Raw genomic sequence first — 14,584 nt, 5'->3', positions numbered from 1 at the left:
TCAGAGGCCTAAAAATAGAAAACGGAAACCGTGGTGATAACACATGAATTAAATCTACGCATACGAAAGAGTGCAGAAATTGTTTCGATCAAAACATAAACATTTTGTATCAAACTGAAGAAATTGATATGAACCTTTGTCTAACTCAACTAATAAAGTATTTTGATTATTTAAAACTGAAAATATTAACTGTAAATAACACTAGTAGACAAAGTATTATCCTGCGTATTATTATCATCCATTGTTTACTTCCGGAAAAATTATTAGTTCGTACCTGATGAAATTCGGAGCAGTTCAGAAAGGTTTCTAGACTGAGCAATTATTAAAATTTCTACTTCAAATCAAATTAAATGAAAAATGTGAATCTATATTATTCATAGTTTTGTTTTTAGTATGTTAATGAAAAAATTAAGTTGTAATTAAAACTCGTAAAAAAAAAAATCACATTTGTGAAATCTAGCATGAAAATTATTTTGACCCCGTCTTTCAGTACTGTCTCAGTACTTTGATTTTAAATAGCGATGCTATGAAAATTGACCCAAATTACTTCTCTTTTATGTATGGAATGAATTTAATAGCTACCCAGTTTATACAGTAAAAACTGAGTTGGGACACTTAACGCTGCCGTTTATATAAATAAAACGTGAACTGTTATTGATAAATAGTTTAGTTTTTTTTAGGTCACCTGAGTAAACTCAGGTGACCTATTGCTATCCGTTTTCGTCCGTCGTCGTGCGTCGTGTGTTAACATTTGAACATTTTCAGCTTCTTCTCTGAAACCGCCGAACCAATTTCAACCAATTTTGGCATACAGCATCTATGGGTAAAGGGGAACAAAAATTTTGAATTTCATGGTCCCTGCCCCCCTGGGGCCTTGGGGGTGGGGCCAAAACCACTAAAATTAGTGCAATTTTTAAAAATCTTCTTCTTTACTCCTGGACATCAAGCAGTCAAACTGTTGGTATGATTGTAATCAGCATTGAGTCCTCTACCAAATTTGTGAAATTCATGGCCCCTGGGTCAGGGGTTCTAGTGCTAGGGTGGGGCTCTATTGATTATATAGTGAAAATGCATAAATTCTTTGAAAATCTTCTTCTCTGCTCCTGGGTATCAAATAAACAAACTAAGTACATAGTTATGGCCCCAGGGTCAGGGGTTCTGGTGTAAGGGCGGGGCTCTATTGATTATATTGTGAAAATGCATAAATTCTTTGAAAATCTTCTTCTCTGCTCCTGGGTATCAAACAAACAAATGAAGTACATAGTTATGATAAGCAAGAGTGCCTCTTTCAAAATTGTGAATGTTATGGCCCCAGGGTCAGGGGTTTTGGTGATAGGACGGGGCTCTATTGATTATATAGTGAAAATGCATTAATTCTTTGAAAATCTTCTTCTCTGTTCCTGGGTATTAAAAAAAACTAACTAAGTACATTAGTGTGATGAGCAAGAGTGCCTCTTTCAAAATTGTGAATGTTATGGCCCCAGGGCCAGGGGTTCTGGTGTTAGGGCGGGGCTCTATTGATTGTATAATGAAAATGCATTAATTCTTTGAAAATCCTCTTCTCTGCTCCTGGGTATCAAATAAACAAACTAAGTACATAGTTATGATGACCAAGAGTGCCTCTTTCAGTTTTGTGAATTTTATGGCTCCAGGGTCAGGGGTTCTGGTGTTAAGGCTGGGCTCTATTGGTTATATTGTGAAAATGCATTTATTATTTAAAAATTTGTCCTGCTTCTGGGTATTAAATAAACAAAGTACATAGTTATGATGAGCAAGAATGGCACCTCAACCAAATTTGTGGTTGTTTATGTCCCCTGTATCAGGGGTTCTGCCATTTGCTTTAAGGGGGGCTCTATTGATTATATAGTGAAAATACATTAATTCTTTGAAAATCATTTCCTTTGCTCCAGGGTACATGTATTACATGTAAATTATGCCAATTATCTAAGTTTTTATATATTTATGATGAAAAAAGGTGCATCCAGCAATACAGTGAATTTTATGCCCCTTGGGTCAGGGGTTAGGGGGGTTACTTAGTCTGAAAATAAATTAATGCTTTGAAATCTTCTTTTTGGTATTAATCAACCATTTTTGACGAAATAAAATTTATCATAAAATTTTTAAAATTTTGAAATAAATGGCCCCAGGGTTAGTGGTTCCTTTGGGGTGAGGTGCATAACTGGTTATAAAGTGGAAGTGCATTTTCTCATTGTTACTCTGAACTACTTCTGGGTATTAACTAGTAGAGTAAGCATGCTAAGTGTATAATTATGATAAGCAATACTGCCTCTTTCAAAATTATGAATTTCATGGCTTCTTGTTTAAAACACGGAATAAATTCAATTGTCAAAAGTTGTTACATGATCCTCAGGTGACCTATAAGGCCCGTGGGCCTCTTGCTTTAAAAGTATTCTCTATAGATAAGACACAGCGTATTTGATTTGGACACTTCTTCCGGAATTAGTTTTAGCTGTTGATTTAAAATGAATATTTTGAAGAAAGACCTTTTGAGCTTCTCAATTTATTTTATTGTTGAACACCTTCTCATGTTGTACAAAAACTGTAGAAAAAATTCGCCCCCCCCCCCCCCCCCCCCCTACAATTTCCTGTGTCACGTGTCTGCTCTATTTCTTTGGAGACTTCGTGCAGATTTTGTCTTGAATATACAGATGCTCGCATACATTGTAAGTTACAGTCCCACAATCTAAATTATTTTATGATTGAGAATTAAACAGATTGAACCTAATTATGTTTATCGACCTTTTCATAATCTGTTTGATGAGGTTATACACAATACACCGAATGTAAAAATGGCAAACATGATATATCGCTAAAATGTTATAATTAATACAAATTGTTAAAAATTCATACAAATTGTTTGAACATTTTTTAAACATTCAAACCTATTATTATTTTGTGCATGGTTTATCTACATGTACTAAAGGAGATTCTGGAGTTCTGGATTCCTGAAAACAACATCGATCATTTATAAAATCGCCGAATCAGGCTGTTGCATGTACATGTAGTACCGTCTCCGGTGCTCATTTAGCCTTCTTAACTTAAAACATCAATGCAGTATGAAAGTATACATTAAACGTTTTAGAGGTTATAGATTTTCTTTTGAATGATTTTATTTTAACCTTTAGTATTAAGGATTATCTAACCTGTAATAATTATTTCTCCGACAAAGACTTTACTACAAACATTTCCTGATTTAACATCTACATTGGAAAATAATAATCGTGTTTCTTTCTGTTGAATCGCAATTAAATGAATTTGTATATGTGTTTCAAATTATGAAAATTTGCTACCAATCACATGTAATTTATTAAATGTACACATGTAACACAAATTAACAATGTCAATAAATTTTTCCTGCAAAAGTTGCATTGAACATGCGTATACATGTAAATGTATGGGCAGTTTAATGCAAAGTTAGTACGGTACGAATCTGCACAAAATATGTTAATCCGTGGTAGTATGCGTATATTTGTTCAAGATATATGGAAGCTGGAGGATATAAATATCTGAATATATTTTACTTAAGCCAATGATCAAAACGCTCTATATTCTAAGATAAAGGATTTATCGAACATAAAAAATACATGTTGGTCAGCTTGAATATTGCGTGCTTCTCCTGTATTTAAAAAGAATGTTTAAATCAAACAAATAATTATTTCTTTAGAAAATAACAAAAGTTACAGCCTAAGATTGTACATATGTGCCTTGTTTCTGTTTAATTAATTTAGGTAATCAATTAAGCGTGAATGTCCATAGTTGAGACACGCCCCCCCCCCCCCCCCCCCTCCCGTTCACGATGATCGAAGAATATTAAGAACGTTTTACCCATTCTCTTACTTTCTGTTGCTATTTTTAACATGCGTGTTTTAATCTATACTAAAATGCAACTAGCATTTAATATGATTAAAATAAATCATGTAATGTGTGCATGTACTTTCTCAGGAAGGTAACAGTGAATCTTAGTATATGCCTTATATTCTATGTCTAAAAATGAAGTTGTGGAGTGTACGTTTCACTTGTGGGATTCATATATATTTTGGTATTGTGGTTTGTTATTCGGCTTACTAGTATATATTAATTAATTCATGATTAACTTTAAACCTATAAATTGCAGATTTTTTTATTTAACAAGATTTAAAAATACATGTATTTTATTGGGTGGAAATGGGTGTTACATTCTGATTCACTGAAAAGTATGCAGACACATTTAGTTACGAAAATGATTCCAAATATATATATTTTCAATAATTTAAACATAAATATAAAATAGGAAAAGGAAGGCCGGGAAAATGAATTTAAAAAGAATTGCCAAGAAATAATGATTGAACACTTTAAAATTTAAAGTTAAAACATGAACTGTGACAATACTTTCGATCTACTCTGTGTATTGTATACATTTTTAATGCCCTGGGGGGGGGGGGGGGGGGGGGGGGGGGCTGAAGTGTATGGCTCGTCACATATACCTATGATTGATGTGCGGTATTTATGAATTTATGGCAATTTCATTCTTAAATTCCTTACTTATTATTTTCTGTAGAACAAAGATAATTTCCAGTCAGTGTTTTGACTACTTTATCTTTTTTTTTTTTTTAGCTTCTGTGTGTCGCCATTTGTACATCAGATCACCAGTTGGTGTTGGAGCATTTTCAAAACTTTACTCAGGTATGTAAAGAAGGGATCTTGTATTTATATAATGCCAAGTGGAGCCGTATAAGGATCAGACAATGCATCCTTTAAAAAAAACAGTACAGAAAAATATCACAATAAAATATTAACATAAGGCCAAAATAAAATTATAGTTTGTTTGGAATTGCCTCCCGCCTCACTGAAATACCCCCCTCCTGAAAAAATTTTATTGACCAAAAGTAAGAAGACTTTTTTTTATTTAATCCTTTTTTTTTGCCCATTACATGTATCACATGCACCATACTAAACACTGAAATATAGTCTCAGATCTATGTAAAAATTAGGGGTTTTTGATTTTGTTTTTAAAAAAAAAAATGATTTTACACACAAAATTTATCTTCAATTTAAAAAAAAATAATTTCCCTCCCTCCCTCCTGTGTTTGAAACCCTTCAGGCGGCAATTCCAAACAAACATTTTTTTAAGGATGGCCTAAATACATGTACTGTGTTTATGTGGGGCCCAGAAAGTTGTATGGATATTATGTGGATATAAAATTTTAATTTTCAATAAAAACAAAAATGATTTATTGTACTTTATTTATTTTAAAAAATACATACACACAAAAGACATCAATTTGATATACCAGTCATTTCAAATGATTTACATTTTTAGCTCTACTGGTCAGAGACCAGAAGAGCTTATGCAATAGTAATGCGTCATAATCCATCGTCTGTCCGTCTGTCTGTAAACAATTTTTCAAAATGCTACTCCTCCTACAGTTTTGGTCCAATTTCAATATAACTTGGCACACAAGTAGACTACACTAAGATACATAATTCTGTGCATCGTTTTTATACCCCCCGCAAACGAAGTTTGGGGGGTATATAGGAATCACCTTGTCCGTCTGTCCGTCCATCTGTCTGTCGAGCTGTCCGTCTGTCTGTGCAAACATGTCCGGTCCATATCTTTCTGAAGGAGGAACATTAGAATCTACTACTCCACACAAAGATTTCCTATGACCTAAGGGTGTGTCATGACCTTGATCCAAGGTCATTTGTGGAAGTTCAAGGTCACTGGAAGAAAAATTTCATAATTCATGTCCGGTCCATATCTTTCTTATGGATAAACTTGGTAGGTTCTCATTTTACACAAAGATTGCCCATGACCTAATGTCGTGTCACGACCTTGACCCAAGGTCATCTGTGCAAGTTCAAGGTCACTGGAAGAAAAATTGTATGATTAATGTTTGATGCATATCTTTATTATGGGAAAACTTACCTCTGAAAAACCCAGCGATGGGTTTTTTGTCCCATTTGGACAGTTCAAGTTTGATTTGATTGAACGGTGTTGCCATGGTTACTAAAAATAGAAATTTCTCTGAAATTCTTTAAAAATGCTACTCCTCCTACAGTTTTGGTCCGATTACAATATAATTTGGCACACAAGTAGACTACACTAAGATACATAATTCTGTGCATCAGTTTTTGATTTCGGTGAAGGGTGTTGCCGTGGTTACTAAAAATAGAAATTTCTGTGAAATTCTTTCAAAATGCTACTCCTCCTACAGTTTTGGCCCAATTTCAGTATAACTTGGCACACAAGTAGACTACACTAAGATACATAATTTTGTGCATCAGTTTTTGATTTGGATGAATGGTGCTGCCATAGTTACTAAAAATAGAAATTTCTGTGAAATTCTTTCAAAATGTTACTCCTCCTACAGTTTTGGTCGGATTTCAATATAACTTGGCTATAATTAAACTATACTAAGATACATAATTCTGTGCATCGATTTTTATTTTGATGAGTGGCAAGGAGCTTTTATTGCTGATGTAAAGTTTCGTCCCAACTGCTACTTTTCTTTTCCTTTGTTTAAAGTATAAACCAGTAGAGCTACAGTCTGTAAACAATTTTTCAAAACGCTTTAATCTCTGCAATCCTACAGTTTTGGTCTGATTTCAGTATAACTTGGCATACACGTAGACTACACTAATATATGCATAATAATAGATGACTTTAAACATTTTTTTAATTTGATTAAATCAATTTGCCATGTATTACAAAAATATTTTTTCTTTTTAATTCCTGAGATATAAATTGCTACTCCTCCTACCAGATTTTGGATTTAAAGATTTCAATATAATTAAACGAATCACACAAAACATTTAAGACTACACTTAAGACCACATAAAATAAGCTGTGTACGGTTTTTGATTTACACAGAACGGTGTTGCACATGGTTACTAAAAATAGAATATTCTGTGAAATTCCTTTTAAATGCTACTCCTCCTACAGTTTTGATCTTATTTCAATATAACTTGGCACACAAGTACACTACATTAAGATACATAAAATCTGTGTATCGGTTTTGATTTCGATGAACGGTGTTGCCATGGTTACTAAAAATAGAATTTTCTGTGAAATTCCCTTAAAATGTTACTCCTCCTACAGTTTTGATCTGATTTCAATATAACTTGGCACACAAGTAGAATACACTAAGATACATAATTCTGTGTATCTGTTTGATTTCGATGAACGGTGTTGCCATGAATACTAAAAATAGATTTTTCTCTGAAATTCCTTCAAAATGCTACTCCTCCTACAGTTTTTGTCTGATTTCAATATAACTTAGAACACAAGTAGACTACACTAAAATACATAAAATGATAAAATAGTGCATCAGTTTTTGATTTCGATGAACGGTGTTGCCATTGTTACTAAAAATAGAAATTTCTGTGAAATTCCTTATAATGCTACTCTCTACAGTTTTGGTCTGATTTCAATATAACTTGGCACACAAGTTATAAGTACAAACCAGTAGAGCTACATAATTCTGTGCATCGATTTTTATTTTGATGAGTGGCAAGGATCATTTTTCTATTTATTGCTGTTGTAAAGTTTCAAGTCCCAACTGCTACTTTTCTTTTCCTTTGTTTAAAGTATAAACCAGTAGAGCTACAGTCTGGTCTGATTTCAAGATAATCTTGGCACACAAAGTTACACTAAGATACAGAATTCTGTGTATCGATTTTTGATTTGTGTATTATTGTATCCCTAATATATGCTAAATGCTCTGCATAGATGACTTTAAACATTTTTTTTAATCTTCATTAAATCAATTACATGTATACAAAAATATTTCTTTACATTTTTAATCGGTATTGAGATATCTATGCATGTCAGATTTCTGCACCATTTACCAAATGATTTTATTTTAAAAGTGATTTAAAGATAAAAACAGAATATAATTAAACGAATCAAATCAAAACATTTAAGCTATCCAAAAATTAAGGACCACAATAGGTGAGAAAAGACTTTATCAGGTCATTATTCTATTTATTACTGTAAATACACAGCCACAGGCGATAAGGACTTTTCTGTTTGCTATAAGGTGTAGGCAACGACCACTAGAGCTATCGTATGCACATTAAGATTATTTTTTGATACTTAGAATAAGAAAAAATTATGCATCCGAGTAACCGAGTACCAGTTATAAATAGTACTCGATACTCGGATGTTCTATTGAGTACCCAGTTAACTGGGTACTTGTTGACATCAGTAATATTAGCTGCAGAACTGTAGCTCTTCGAAAGTTATGTATTGACAGACCGGAGTCTGAGAGCCACAGCACCACCATTCAAAAAACTATATTTATTGCGTACAAAAAAGTGCGCTGTTTCTCAATTTATTTTTCTGTGTTTTTAAAACTGTCCCTTTTTGTGTGCAATAAATACACAGTTTTTTTCAGTGGGTGGCACTGTAGCTCTCCAGTCTGTATATTTTTTTCGGAGAGCTACAGTTCTGCAGTTACCTTAATATATACACCTCCTGACGAGGATTGTACAAGATACAGTCTTACTCCCTAGGGAATTTTATTCATCCTTGACGGATTGTGTTCATTAAAATAATGAGTTTTCTAAATGATGTAATATACATGGTTGTTCTATTTAACAATACGTTTAAGTCTACTAAAATCCACAATCTGTAAATCATGTAAATAATAAGTCAGGAACACATTCCATCATAACTTGGTCACATTTAGTGGCAAATAATACATTGAATTTCACTTGTCACATGGCTAAGTAATTAATATAATCAATCATTTATTTGTTAAAATTTCTTAAAATTTGTATAAAATTTGTTAAAATTAATAGTTAAAATTTTAAAATAGGACGCAAGAGGAGAGGAACAGCACCTAGCCATTTCTGCAAAGGAAATACATCAATTAACCGCAAGGTTCTACAGTCCTTGGAGGGAATGAAACTAGTGGAGAAAGACACTGCAACCGGTGGCAGAAAACTGACCCCACAAGGCAGGAAGGATCTGGACAGAATTGCTGCCCAAGTGAATGAAAAGTACAACCCAAGACCATCAAAAAAGGAATGAGACTGTCAGCTTAATATGACTGGTGTCTAATAAATACATGTGATTGTAATAAGCTGTCTTGTTCTATTTTTCCAAATTCTGTCTTGGTATTTCTGTTCTGGTGAATGCCTGTCACAAGGTACAAAGAAATTGTGTGGAACTATGTTTTGAAATAGTAATTTCACTCACTTGGCAGAAAAAGTACAGTTGGTATTATTCAGGGTTGGTATGATATAAAAAAAAGACACATAATTAAGAAATAATGTCCGCGTTTTCGTGAATGTTGCAGGATAACCTCCGAGGTCGAGAAATGTTGTTTGAAAGATAAAAGCTGAGGAGTTAGTCGAGGCTTTTATATTTCAAACAACATTTCTTGATTTCGGAGGTTATCCTGCAGCATTCATGACAACAAGGACTTTATTTCCATTCTACATAGATCATGAAGATCACTAAAATATGCCTGATCGTTTCCTCTATAGAGAAACAAAATAGGTCACCATGTCTTGATTACGCTGTTCCATTTAACACCAGAGGGAAAATTTATTTGCTTACCTGTGTGTGGAATGCAGACAATTTGAGCTTTCGTTGCATTAGAAATAGCCTTTTTAAATTTCAAATTTGTTCGTTATATGTATTGATTAATTTTAATGAATATACAATAACAAAATCATGTTCCTGTTTAACTGCTTTATTGGTGTTTAAATGTGTAGGGAGGTCTGTGGAGTAGCCCTGATTGGCTATAAAAACTGACATTCATCAGCAACTTGATGCAATTTACAGTGTTCAGACTGCAAAAGACGACACATCTATGTGGTCTAAACAAGTATTTCATTTTAGAGTCAATTATTTCAACTGTACAGGTTTGATACGTGTTTCTGATCTGATAATTTTTGTTGACTTTCGTGGTTTATTGGCAAATAATCTCCGCGGCATTTCTTTGATCTCTGCAATAATTGTGGTAGAATTATAGATAAACCTTGGTCATTTCCAACAAAGGGGGTGAAATGACACCCATACATATTAAAAGAGGTCACCTCATCTGAATCGCTGTATTTTTTTCCACGCAAATGGAGGAACTTTTTTTTACCCCTTTTAATAACTGTAAAATCACATAATTTTCAGGGGTCACATTTTCGGGATTTGAGGAAAATATACTGAAAGGAAAAAGAAATGCAGAGCAAACTTTTGAGGTGAATTAAGTTTATTTTTCTTTTTATAGGTCATCTGGGTAAACTCAGGCGACCTATTGCTATCTGTAGTCAGTTGTAAACTTTGAGAACATTTTCAGCTTCTTTTCTGGAACCACAGAACCAATTTCAACCAAAATTGGTATACAGCATCTATGGGTTAAATGGAACAAAAATTGTGAATTTCATGGTCCCTGCCCCCCTAGGGCCTTAGAGGTGGGGCTAAAACCACCAAAATGGATGTCATCTTTAAAAATCTTTTTCTTAACTCCTGGACATCCAGTAGTCAAACTGTTGACATGACTGGAATAAGCAGTGAACCCTCTACCAAAATTATGAAATTCATGGCCCCTGGGACAGGGGTTCTGGTGTTAGAGCGGGGCTATATAGATCATATAGTGAAATGCATTATTTCTTTATACTAGTAAATCTTTTCTGCTCCTGGGTATTAAACAAACTAGCTAAGTACATAGTATTATGATGAGCAAGAGTGCCTCTTCCAAAATTGTGAGTTTCATGCCCTTGGGTCAGGGATTCTGGTATTAGGGTGGGGCTCTATTTGTTTATATAGTGAAAATACATTTATTCTTTGGAAATCTCCTGTGCTCCTGGGTATTAAACAAGCTAACTAAGTACATTTTTATGAAAAACAAGGGTGCCTCTTCCAAAATTGTGATTTTCATGGCCCCTGGGTCAGGGATTCTGGTATTAGGGTGGGGCTCTAATTGATTATATAGTGAAAAACTGAAAATACATTAATTCTTTGAAAATCTGCTACTCTGCTCATGGGTATTAAACAAATTAAGTACCTTGTTATGAAGAACAAGAGTGTCTTTTCCAAAATTGTGAAATTCATGGCCCCAGGATCAGGGGTTCTGGTATAAGGACAAGGCTCTATTGATTTTATAGTGAAAATACATTAATTTTTAGCTCTACTGGTCAGAGACCAGAAGAGCTTATGCGATAGTAATGCGTCCGGCGACCGTCCGTCTGTCTGTCTGTAAACAATTTTTCAAAATGCTACTCCTACTACAGTTTTGGCCAGATTTCAATATAACTTGGCACACAAGTAGACTACACTAAGATACATAATTCTGTTTATTATACTTCTGTTAAAATGTTTCCTATATAAAGTTCAGAAGGTAAAATAGCTATCTTTTATAGTTCACGCATAGCAAAGCTGTGAAATTCTTTCAAAATGCTACTCCTCCTACAGTTTTGGTCTGATTTCAATATAACTTGGCACGCAAGTAGACTATACTTAGATACATAATTCTGTTTATTATACTTCTGTTAAAATGTTTCCTATATAAAGTTCAGAAGGTTAGCTATCTTTTATAGTTCACGCATAGCAAAGCTATACCTATAGTTTTTGCTATCCACCTACATGTTTTTGCCTCCAATTTTGATTTCCATATTCATAATGACTTAAGTAGCAACGCCATCATGTTTTCAGATTATTCTTGCAGTATTATCTTACTCCTAAAAAATTCAAACCTCAGAAATTATAATTATACATCAGTATGATAAAACGCTTATCCACTGGGTGTGAGTGGGATAGCTCTTTTATCAAACCCTTGACAGAGACTATTCCCCTCGGGCAAGCCCTGTTAGTTCTCTGTCGCGTGTTTGATAAAAGAGCTACTACAAAATAGATTTCGAATTTGGTTACTAAAAATAGTTTCTGTGAAATTCTTTCAAAATGCTACTCCTCCTACAGTTTTGGTCTGCTTTCAATATAACTTGGCACACAAGTAGACTACACTAAGATACATAATTCTCTGTATCAGTTTTTGATTTCGATGAACGGTGTTGCTGTGGTTACTAAAAATAGAAATTTCTGTAAAATTCTTTCAAAATGCTACTTTTCCTACAGTTTAGGTCTTATTTCAATATAACTTGGCACAAGTAGACTACATTAAGGTACATAATTCTTTGTGTCAGTTTTTCACTTTAATGAACGGTGTTGCCATGGTTACTAAAAATAGAAATTTCTGTTAAATACTCTCAAAATGCTACTCCAAATACAATTTTAGTCTGATTATAATATAATGTGGCATGCAAGTAGACTACACTAAGAACATAAAGAGACTTAATCAAGGATCATTATTCTATTTATTGCTGTTGTAAAGTTTCATTTCCCAACTGCTTAAGTACTTTTCTCTTCCTTTAGTATAAGTACAAACCAGTAGAGCTTCAGTCTCGACAGAGACTTCTGGTTTGAAAATATTCTTCTCTGCTCCTGTAGTTTATAAACTAACCAATATATAGTCATATTGAATAAGACTGCATCTTCCATAATTGTAAATTTTATGGCCTCAGGGTTATGAAATTCTTTTTATTTATTTTGAAACTTTACAACATGCAGCATTAAACAGAATTATGTGTATGTATCTTTGTGTAGTCTACTTGTGTGCCAAGATATATTGAAATCAGACCAAAACTGTAGGAGAGTAGCGTTTTGAAAGAATTTCACAGAAATTTCTGTTTTTAGTAACCATGACAACACTGTTCATCGAAATCAAAAACCGATGCACTAGAATATGTATCTTAGTGTAGTCTACTAGTCTACTTGTGTGCCAAGTTACATTGTATATTGAAATCAGACCAAAACTTTAGCATCCTCAACTTTAGGAGGATTAGCTTTTTGAAAAATTGTTTACAGTTAGACATACAGATAGACAGACAGAGGGACGGATGACGGACACCTTACTATCGCATAAGCTCGTAGAGCTAAAAATCATGACCCCTGGGGGTAGGGAATCCAAGTTTTACATTGAAAAATAGAGGGAAAATCTTTAGATATCTTCTTATCAAGAACCACTTGGCTAGAAAAGCTGAAACTTATGTGGAAGCATCCAGGGGTAGTATAGATTCTAAATTGTTCAAATCATGACCGCCGGGGGTTGGGCGGGGCCACAATAGGGAATCCAAGTTTTATATTGAAATATAGAGGGAAAATATTTAGAAATCTTCTTCTCAAGAACCACTTGGCCAGAAAAGCTGAAACTTATGTGGAAGCATCCTGTGGTAGTGTAGATTGTTAAAATAATGAGGGGGCAGGGGGTACCGTATGGTGGGACCAGAATAGGTATTAAAAGGGGGAGAAATATGGTAAAGAACGGCATCACCAAAATTACTCAGGTGAGCTATGTGGCCCATGGACCTCTTGTTCTTAAGAAAAGCAAAGGCATGATTGGTCATATTTTAATGGAAGCATCCTCAGGTGTAGATTCAAGTTTGTTCAAGTCATAACCCTAGAAGGTAGGGTGGAGCCACGATGGGGGATCAAAATTTTACACAGGAGTATTTGATAGAAAAAAATCTTTTTCTCAAGAACAGAAAAGCCTTGATTAGACATACTGATATGGAGCTATCCTCAGGTAGTGTAGAATTAATTCAAATGAACCTCCCCTCCCCGGGGTAGGACTGGGCTACTATCTTCTGCTCAAGAACAGCACAGACATTTGTTATATCGATATGGGAGCATCATCAGGTAGTTTAATATTCAATTCCCCTCCCCTGTAAAGTTTTCAATACTGAACTGATTTTTGCTTTTTTCCCTAGCCAATGTGCTCAGGTGAGCAATATGGCCCATTGCCTCTTGTTTAAAAGTTTCATGCTCAAGAACCACTGAACCAGGTAAAATGCAACATATTCACATGGATTCTTAAGTAGTGTAGACTCATATTTGTTAAAATTATAACCCTCAGGGTTAGGGTGGGACCACAATGGACTATTAAAGTTTTACATAGCAACAGCAAAAATATCCAGAACCAATGGGCCAAGAAAGATGAAACGTGGAATCATCCTTAGGTAATGTAGACTCGAGTTTGTTAAAAATCATAAGCCCCAGGGTTTGTTTGGTCAACTATGAGTGATCAAAGTTTTACATAGGAATGCATAGTTTTAAAAAAATCAAAGTTAATCATATTATAAAGGGAAAATTGTCAAGTCTCCATTATTTTTGTATAAAAAGCGAATTGGAATATCAGCAATGCATTTTCTAATTGCAAATTGATCAACAAATATATTTTAGGTTAAAAACGATAGGTATCCTGGCATTCAGAGAAATTGTCATTATTTTTATACTTATTTGGTATTTTTTGTCTTCTATTTTTGTCATGTTTTCTATAAAACATAGTGTAAAAGGCTTTTGCTTTTATTGCAAGACACCACAAATCACTTATTTCATATCATGCTAATAAGCATTGGTATCTAAGGCTGGATTCATGAAAATCTTATTTCTTTAAAACTGTATTATTTTTTTTTTCTTTTATAGGGTACAAATGTCAACTTTTGTAAGACCTTTTCTAAGACTTACAAAAACTTTCAGTCTTATAAAGATAAATAAAATGAAAATTGTTGTATGAAAAAATTTCAT

At 33.9% G+C, this 14,584-nt stretch overlaps 1 protein-coding gene across 1 annotated transcript in view; it reads left to right on the top strand.

Annotated features, from left to right (window-relative positions):
* Nucleotides 1–9,086, top strand: part of LOC134240225 (small ribosomal subunit protein eS19-like) — a 30,541-nt gene extending 21,455 nt beyond the window's left edge. The window contains exons 5-6 of the mRNA XM_062722324.1: nt 4,615–4,683; nt 8,820–9,086. Of these exons, the coding sequence (XP_062578308.1) occupies nt 4,615–4,683; nt 8,820–9,034 (284 nt within the window). The 3' untranslated portion in view covers nt 9,035–9,086. The remainder of the gene's footprint in view (nt 1–4,614; nt 4,684–8,819) is intronic.
* Nucleotides 9,087–14,584: the final 5,498 nt, after the last annotated feature.

The sequence above is a fragment of the Saccostrea cucullata genome, unplaced genomic scaffold, assembly GCF_032062105.1.
Source record: "Saccostrea cucullata isolate Sc308-1 unplaced genomic scaffold, CSIRO_AGI_Scuc_v1 ctg1072, whole genome shotgun sequence".
Lineage (NCBI taxonomy): Eukaryota > Metazoa > Mollusca > Bivalvia > Ostreida > Ostreidae > Saccostrea > Saccostrea cuccullata.
This window is presented reverse-complemented; position numbering and strand designations above follow the sequence as displayed.